General features: G+C 45.8%; 1 protein-coding gene across 1 annotated transcript in view; it reads left to right on the top strand.

The window, feature by feature from the left end:
* Window positions 1–581: 581 nt before the first annotated feature.
* Window positions 582–9,976, top strand: part of LOC308291791 (serine protease HTRA1B-like) — a gene marked incomplete at both ends in the record, with an annotated part of 23,193 nt that continues 13,798 nt past the window's right edge. The window contains 5 exons of the mRNA XM_080733924.1: window positions 582–833; window positions 2,340–2,514; window positions 4,094–4,193; window positions 7,647–7,761; window positions 9,577–9,666. Coding sequence (XP_080590050.1) covers window positions 582–833; window positions 2,340–2,514; window positions 4,094–4,193; window positions 7,647–7,761; window positions 9,577–9,666 — 732 coding nt within the window. The remainder of the gene's footprint in view (window positions 834–2,339; window positions 2,515–4,093; window positions 4,194–7,646; window positions 7,762–9,576; window positions 9,667–9,976) is intronic.

Raw genomic sequence — 9,976 nt, 5'->3', positions numbered from 1 at the left:
TCTCACTCCCTCGCTTTGCCTCTCTCCCTCTTTCTACCTCTCTCTGTCACCCTCTTTCTCTCTCTCTCCCCCCTCTCTCTCTCTCCCTCCCTCCCCCCCTCTCTCTCTTCCTATTAGGGTGGATGTTTGTTATCCTCAGCTGCTCTTCATAAAGTATCAGAAAGCTGCAGTGAAGTCACTTCTACACGGGACAACAGCGCTGATCAGTACACACACACACACCCACACCCACACCCACACACACACACACACACACACACACACACACACACACACACACACACACACACACTGAGAGGAGAGGACCACTACACCCACTCTGAAGACACTTACACAGGACACAGAACCGCTCAGTACACCCACCCACCCACACTGAGAAGACCCATTCTGAAGACATTCTACACAGGACACAGAGAGAACCACTGCACCCATTCTAATCTGAAGACATTCTACACGGGACAGACAGGGACACAACCCCCACCCATCCACCTGAAGCCTACTTCTACATCTTCCCAGCACAGCTCTCTTCTCTCTGGGTTTGGTTTGGTTTATTTTAGTCTAAAGCAGTGTGTTTCTCCATCATGTCTTCATGGTGCGTCCTGCTGTTCTCCGTCACCTTCCTCCTGCTCTCCTCCACCTCCTCCTCAACCTCCACCTCTGAGCAGGAGAGCACCACCCCCTGGATGGAGACCACCGCTCCCCGGGTGGAGACCACCGCTCCCCGGGTGGAGGAGGGGGTGGAGGAGGGCTCTCCGTGCGTCCCCGGGGCTGTGGAGCCGTGCGCGGCCGGGCTGCGGTGCGCGTGGAGCGGCGGCGTGGAGCCCAGCGCCACGGTGAGTTTTTCCAAAATGCTTGTTTTCCTCCTCATCATTCAATGTTATATGAGTTAAATATCTATCATAGTACTGTGTTCTGTCTGTCTGTCATTCAATGTTATATGAGTTAAATATCTATCATAGTACTGTGTTCTATCTGTCTGTCATTCAATGTTATATGAGTTAAATATCTATCATAGTACTGTGTTCTATCTGTCTGTCATTCAATGTTATATGAGTTAAATATCTATCATAGTACTGTGTTCTATCTGTCTGTCATTCAATGTTATATGAGTTAAATATCTATCATAGTACTGTGTTCTATCTGTCTGTCATTCAATGTTATATGAGTTAAATATCTATCATAGTACTGTGTTCTGTCTGTCTGCATTCAATGTTATATGAGTTAAATATCTATCATAGTACTGTGTTCTATCTGTCTGTCATTCAATGTTATATGAGTTATTAAAATATTCACATACAGTATACTGTATATACAGAGCTGCATTAGAAAAGGTGTTCCCCATGCACACCAACCCCACTGAGATAAACAGACAGCGATCAGATAAAAAGGCTTCTTATTAAAGAACACGGAGGATACGGTAATTATAGAAGAGCTATTTGAGCCAATTGCTAATTAATGATGTCACTGTAGTTAAGGGCCTGGTCACGCCCTAATTGAGAGGCTCTGTAATCACAGACAGGTGTTGTTGATGTTCTCTGACTGTGGCTGTGAGGCAGGCTGGTGTGCATTTATGTTTATGATGTTATTAGAACCATAATAAATACCTTTATGATGAACTCTATGTTTATGATGTTATTAGAACCATAATAAATACCTTTATGATGAACTCTATGTTTATGATGTTATTAGAACCATAATAAATACCTTTATGATGAACTCTATGTTTATGATGTTATTAGAACCATAATAAATACCTTTATGATGAACTCTATGTTTATGATGTTATTAGAACAATAATAAATAACTTTATGATGAACTCTATGTTTATGATGTTATTAGAACAAGAATAAATACCTTTATGATGAACTCTATGTTTATTATGTTATTAGAACAAGAATAAATACCTTTATGATGAACTCTATGTTTATTATGTTATTAGAACCATAATAAATACCTTTATGATGAACTCTATGTTTATTATGTTATTAGAACCATAATAAATACCTTTATGATGAACTCTATGTTTATTATGTTATTAGAACAAGAATAAATACCTTTATGATGAACTCTATGTTTATGATGTTATTAGAACCATAATAAATACCTTTATGGTGAACTCTATGTTTATTATGTTATTAGAACAAGAATAAATACCTTTATGATGAACTCTAAAGGAAATGTTTGGATATCAGTTCCTTTAGGCTACACGTCATCACACGTCTGAACTCTTGAACGTTGAACAAATTGAACGCTTTGTTTGTGGCAAATCTTGGTTGATTGCACAAGCTACAAATAAAGTTGACTGGACTATTCTGACTGAACACACCCTGCTCTTCAAGGTGCGGAGCAGGGCGGCTTCCTCGGGGGTGTGTGTGTGTGCCAGCCCCGGGGGTCCGGCGGTGTGCGGGAGCGACGGGGTGACGTACCCCAACCTGTGTGAGCTGAGGAGGGTCAACACGCCCCCCTCACCCCCAAACCCTGTGGTCCTGCTGCACACTGGAGCCTGCGGGGAAGGTAAGAAGATATACACACATGTCACCCCCCAAAACACACCCCAAAACACATGTCACCCCAAAACACATGTCACCCCAAAACACATGTCCCCCCCATAACACATGTCACCCCAAAACACATGTCCCCCCCATAACACATGTCACCCCAAAACACATGTCACCCTAAAACATGTCACCCCCCAAAACACATGTCACCCCAAAACACATGTCACCCTAAAACACATGTCACCACAAAACACATGTCACCCTAAAACATGTCACCCCCCAAAACACATGTCACCCCAAAACACGTCACCCCAAAACACGTCACCCCAAAACACATGTCACCACAAAACACATGTCACCCCAAAACACATGTAACCCCAAAACACATGTCACCCCAAAACACATGTCACCCTAAAACACATGTCACCCCAAAACACATGTCACCCCAAAACACATGTCGCCCTAAAACACATGTCACCCCCCAAAACACATGTCACCCAAAAACACATGTCACCCTAAAACACATGTCACCCCAAAACACATGTCACCCCAAAACACATGTCACCCTAAAACACATGTCACCCTAAAACACATGTCACCCCAAAACACATGTTGCCCCAAAACACGTCACCCCAAAACACGTCACCCCAAAACAAATGTCACCCCAAAACACGTCACCCCAAAACACATGTCACCACAAAACACATGTCACCCCAAAACACATGTCACCCCAAAACACATGTCACCCCAAAACACATGTCGCCCTAAAACACATGTCACCCCCCAAAACACATGTCACCCAAAAACACATGTCACCCTAAAACACATGTCACCCCAAAACACATGTCACCCCAAAACACATGTCACCCTAAAACACATGTCACCCTAAAACACATGTCACCCTAAAACACATGTCACCCCAAAACACATGTCACCCTAAAACACGTCACCCCAAAACACATGTCGCCCTAAAACACATGTCACCCCAAAACACGTCACCCCAACACATGTCACCCTAAAACACATGTCACCCCCCAAAACACATGTCACCCTAAAACACATGTCACCCCCCAAAACACATGTCACCCTAAAACACATGTCACCCCAAAACACATGTCACTCTGACCTCTAAGGACCTTCCAGGGAGTGTCTTGCCGCATCACCCTTTCTTGTTTTGTTTTTTCTTTTGCTAGTTGTTTTTATCGCTCTGACCTTTGGACACTGCACTATTAGGTTGTGTTAGTAGTTTTTTTTGTATTTCTGCTTGTGTTTGACATGATGTAGAGATGCTTGTTGCACTAACTAGCATTGACTGTTATGGTCACTTTGATTTGGGCACTGTATTATATTGATAGTCGTGCTTTAGGACACTTTATGTATATATATTATTCGTTCCCTTTCTTGTTGTACCTTGCTCTTACTGTACTTACTGTACTCTGTACTCTGTTCTTGTTTTCTTTTTATCTTTTTCATACTTCTCTGTAACTCTGTAAATAACCTTATACTGCTGTGCTGCCTCTGTGCAACGAATTTCCCCCCTTGGGATAATAAAGGTATCTATCTATCTATCTATCTATCTATCTATCTATCTATAGTAAAGCATCAGGCTGAAAGTCGTCGTTTTCGGTTCAACTTCATCGCGGACGTCGTGGAGAAGATCGGCCCTGCAGTCGTTCACATAGAACTGTACCGCAAGTAAGATGCACACACACACACACACACACACACACACACACACACACACACACACACACACACACACACACACACACACACACACACACAGAGATGGGCAGTATTTGAAATACATGTATTTGAAATACGTATTTGAAATACTTTTTTGTATTTTGTAATTTGTATTTGGCTGGGACGGAAAAAATTGGATGTAATTTGTATCAAAATACATTCGGGTCTAGTATTTTCTGTATTTGAAATACAAAATACTTTTTATGTAATTTTATTCTCAAATGGAAACATTTTAAACATTCACAAAGGTTTAACTGTAGGGGGAAAGACACATTTTCTTTCAATCTAATTTGCTGGTGGTTTGTGTGTTTGATACAGCCATAGCACTTGACTTTGGTTTGCTTCAAATGTATCGTGCATTATGATTACAATTTCGAATTACTTGGGCGCAAGTACTGCGTTCATCTGCGTATGTATGTATAGGTTGGTAGATAGGTACTGTGTGTGTTTAAGCATGTAGCACAATAAGGGACCAGCATTTCTGGCAATGTCATCATTAACAGCCAATGAGGGACCAGCATTCCTGGTGATGTCAGTGGTGATGTCACTGGCATCGCCAGTGGTGATGCCAGTGGTGAGCGCACCTCATGGCGCGCTCTGCTGGCGTACAAGCAGGCCATACTTGGCCTACTTGTGCACAAGGAGCAAGTTGGCACCTCAACAGAGTGCAGTTTTAGTAATTATAAGGCTGGCAGAGCGGGTTTTGCACTCTATGAAGTACTGGCGCAGAGGCAACTGTGCATTCAGTCTCATGCCATAGTTCCTTTAGAAGATAACGGTAAAGTGGGTTTCAGACGATACGCGGTCACCGCCTCCTAGTAATTCATTTTCAAAGACGGGCGGCTATTTCTGCCGCGCAGCGAAGTTTTGAGGCGGCGAGGCGAGCGGGCGCAGTCCCGTGAATATCCCCGCGAGCGTGCTCGTTTGTGCATGCGTACATGGGCAGTGAGAGATGGATTGTGTTCATCTTTGTGAAATACCTTGTGGCGTTTACTCACTGAGCAAATGTGTTTTCTGTCAAGATTCCAGAAAATCTCCCACTTGGGTAATGTCGCCCCCTGGCGATCATTCAGAGAAATTACATCAGCTCACGTACTAGCGAAAAGGTAGGAAGGGCTGTCAATCAAGTCCCGGAGGGACCCGCCCCCACGGCTATAAAACCCCCGTGGGCGGAAACCATGTCCTCTTTTCACCTCTCTGCGTATCGCATTCAGTGAAACTCAGCCAATTTATATTTAATCTTTACTCTTTAGCCTAAGGCGGCGGCTTCGGAAGTCGCCCACCGGTGAGTTTAGATTATTATCCGTACTTAAGCGCTTCAGTTTGTTGTTTTTCATCTCAGTAGGACGGTTTACCCGTTTTAGAACTTTGAAAACTTTTCGTCTCACTCGGTTAGGCCTTCTGCCCGGCTCGAGTGTTTGGTAGCGTTAGCCGTTAGCTTGCTGGCTCGTTCGCTTTGCTTGGCTAACGTTAGCTGCCTTCATCGCTATGGATCTACGTGCTCTTCTGCCGAGGCAGTGTGAGTATCCCGGGTGCCTGGGACTGGTGGACGGCCAGGATCGCCACCGCTTCTGCGTTGGCTGCATGGGAGTCGGCCACGCGGTTGGAGCCATCAGTCCCCCGGGAAGGGCCGGGGTCTTCTGCGAGGACTGCGCCGGCTACAGCCCCAGCGAGTTGGAGCACCGTTTCCACCTGGCCAGGGCTGCACTTGGAGCAAAGAGCTTCGGAGGAGGATAGGAGGTTGAATTGCCTGTGCCCTGTCAGGGCCTTGAAGGCTTATTGTGACAGGACTGCTAGTTCTAGAGCTTCTTCTCAGCTCTTTGTGGAGATGGGCAATGTTCTTGTCCGGAAGCCGGTGTCCAGGCCCACTCTGTCGAGGTGGATTGTGGACGCTATTAGGCTGGCCTACTCTAGTTCGGGCATTGAAGTGCCGGTGGCACTAAAAGCCCATAGTACTAGGTGTGTGGCTACTTCTTGGGCACTTGCAAAGGGTGTCTCCATTCAGGAGATTTGTGTGGCGGCGAATTGGTCTTCGCCTTCTACCTTTGCTGCCTATTATCACCTTGATATCGAATCCTCCTCGCTGGCGCATTCGGTTCTGGGTGCTGCTGCTTCTTCTAGGTCTTAGAAGGGTGGCTCTCCCCTTCCCTTGGGTGGGCATGTAGCCACCTGGGTACTTTGGGGGGGACCCTGATTTTTCCTTATAATGAGTGTCTTACTTATAAGGCGGACTTGTCCGTTCATTTAGCTGAATCTCTATTTCTCAATCCTTTACACCCAGGTCCGGTGGGCCTGGGACTCTCGGTGGGAGATGGGTCACGCCCGTTCGGGCCGTGATCCTCTCTTTGGAGGGTGTGTGAAGGTTTGTGGTATGGTTTGTGGCTTATCGGGGAGTTTAAGAGTCCCAAGTGGGAGATTTTCTGGAATCTTGACAGAAAACGGTCAGGTTCCGTACGGAACCCTTGTTTTCTTAGAGATGGAAGAAAATCTCCCACTTCTATGCCCCTCTGTTTCACTGAATGTGGCAGAGAGGTGTAGAGGACATGGTTTCCGCCCACGGGGGTTTTATAGCCGTGGGGGCGGGTCCCTCCGGGACTTGATTGACAGCCCTTCCTACCTTTTCGCTAGTACGGGAGCTGATGTAATTTCTCTGAATGATCGCCAGGGGGCGACATTACCCAAGTGGGAGATTTTCTTCCATCTCTAAGAAAACAAGGGTTCCGTACGGAACCTGACCGTTTGTGTCTCACCGCGGTGCGGTAACCCAAGCGGCAGCCGTAGCGTTGACCGCTTATCGCGTGGAAGGCACTTCTGGCCTGAGCTCTCACACACTGGCACACAGTGGTAAGCATTTAGGCAGCCTGCTCAAGACTAACACCATAGTATGGTCAATTTAAGTGCCTTCCACACGATACGCGGTCACCGCTATGGCTGCCTATTGGGTCAGCGGTTACCGCACGCGGTATTTCACAAAGATGAACACAATCCATCTCTCACCGCCCACATATGCATGCACAAACGAGCACACTCGCGGGGAATTCACGGGACCGCACCCGCTCGCCTCGCCAGTTATTTTAATACTTGGCAGTCAATCTATAAAAGTACTAATCATTGCATCAATTTTTATAAAAAGTATTTATGTATTTTCAAAATACAAAATACGTATTTGAATCTTAAATACATTTCTCTGGCCTGTATTTATATTTTGTATTTTGATACATTTTTTGACCCAGTATTTGTATTTTGTATCAAAATACTTTTCAATGTATTTTCGCCCATCTCTGCACACACACACACACACACACACACACACACATGATCATAATTACTGAGACACGAGAGCTTGTCTGTCTGTCTGTCTGTCTGTCTGTCTGTCTGTCTGTCTGTCTGTCTGTCTCACAGGATGGTGTTTACGAAGCGTGAAGTGGGCGTGGCCACTGCGTCAGGTTTCTTGGTGTCAGAGGACGGTCTGATCGTCACCAACGCTCACGTTGTCGCCAACAAGCACCGCATCAAGGTAGGAAACATCACCGTTGTTACACCCTAGCCTGATTTCAGACTCTGCGCTGGAGCTTGAGTCTGAAGTTGTCCCTATTCTATTTGATTTCAAAGAGGAGGGGATTTAAAATGTGAAATTCCCAATCACAAGAGATCTGGTGGGAGGGGTTGTGTTTGACTTGTGTACACAAAACATTCCCCCTCCCCCTCCCCTCTATGACAGGCATCAAACAAGTTGTTGTATTTGATGTTTCATTGATTAGAGAGAAGCACTAACGAGCTATTGACACTTGTATGGCTCAATCAATGACTGCAGTTCAAAACCCCTTTGAAGTTCAAAGGGAGCAATTAAGAGCTCTGGTGAGTCACCCCTCCCTACACTGTTTCTGTTGATTTTCAAAAGTTAGACCCACCCCTCCTCCGTCTTGCATTGATTACATTGGTTGGTTTGCCAAGATACCAACAGAAAGAGGCGCGTCATATGCCAAAACCAGACCAAGAGAAGCAGTCCACTCAGAGAGTGGGCGGGTCTATTGGCTGGAGCCAGGCAAGTTACACCCCGCCACTCCGACGTGTCTCCATTCCGACACTAACCCTATCTCTAACCCTAACCCTAAACTTACCCCCTATGGAAGTGTCGCCACTCCGACAATAAGAAGTCAATTTCGGAGTGGCGACATGTCGGAATGGAGAGCGACACCCCACATCAAGGTAGCAGCCTGGGTACCAGCTCGCTACGTGCTACGCTACATTCAGTGGTTTTGCCACTTTGTTCTCAGTCTGGCCAGCCTTCTATCTCCAAGGGGAGGCGGGACATAGAAAACGAGTGGTAACCACTCACGGCTTCTGATTGGTCTGTGGTGCGGGGCGGGACAAATACACCAGTGTGTATTGGCTGGCTGATGACGTACCTATCCTAACCCTACTCTGATTCGTTGGAACAACATCCAATCAGCAATGGCTTATAATGCCATATTACCCGGCTTGGTTGAATGCTTGATTCTGATTGGTCGAGCGCTGAAATCAGCGGTGAATTATAGGCGTATAATGACCGCTCTGCTCTATAACAGACCTCTATAACAGACCTCTATAACAGACTTCTATAACAGACCTCTGTAACAGACCTCTGTAACAGACCTCTGTAACAGACCTCTGTAACAGACCTCTATAACAGACCTCTATAACAGACCTCTATAACAGACCTCTATAACAGACCTCTATAACAGACCGCTGCCTCATCAAAGGCTCAGAACACCTGCTGCACTCAGGCTGCACTGGGTCCAACATGTCAGCCATGTAAACAAACACACAGCGACATTTACAACTAAACGTTGCTCTCACAAATGTTTTTAAAAACATTTGAGGCGAGAAATAGACAACGTAGTATCAGAAAATGTATTCAGCACTTCCTTGTTTTCCAAGTTCACCGTGTCGCGCTTGGGGGGGGGGGGGGGGGGGGGGGGGCGCCCAGCGCAACACTTGTGGAACACTTCCAGCCGTCTGTAAACAAGGAAATACTTTGTTTTGTTTATAGTTTTGAGTCAAATTATTATTTGTATTTATTAGCTGGGTAATAAGTGCTATAAGGTCTTGCTGCTTGGTCATTATGGCTTATATGGACACTTCAGGCTGATAATTATCAGCTTGTCGTGTCCATATACGCCATAATGACCGCGCAGCAAGACCTGATCGCATACTTATACTTAAGTATAATATCTTATAGACATGTGATGCACAGCAATGCTGCTACAATAAGTTGTGTGCTATAACCAACTCTTACATCGAGTCAATGTAATCTTCATTTACATTTAAAGTTGTTGTGTCGCACCTCTAGGTGGAGCTGATGAGCGGAGCAACGTTTGACGCCAAGATCAAATCAATGGACGAGAAAACAGACATCGCTTTGATCAAGATTGATGCTCCGGTAAGACAGACAGACAGACAGACAGACAGACAGGCAGGCAGGCAGGCAGGCAGGCAGGCAGGCAGGCAGGCAGACAGGCAGGCAGGCAGGCAGGCAGGCAGACAGACAGACAGACAGACAGACAGACAGACAGGCAGGCAGGCAGGCAGACAGACAGACAGACAGACAGACAGACAGACAGACAGACAGACAGACGGTGTTGTTTTGACGTGTGTTTGTATGCGACAGCAACAACGTACGATGAGTCAGGCCTTCAATGAGTAGTTTCTTTGCACACAGACATTTAAAACAACATGGAAAAAGACAGAGC

This window comes from Nannobrachium achirus, assembly GCF_963921795.1.
Source record: "Nannobrachium achirus genome assembly, chromosome: 9".
Taxonomy (NCBI): Eukaryota; Metazoa; Chordata; class Actinopteri; order Myctophiformes; family Myctophidae; genus Nannobrachium; species Nannobrachium achirus.
Note: the sequence above shows the minus strand (reverse complement) of the source record. Positions and strands in the feature narration are given on the sequence as shown.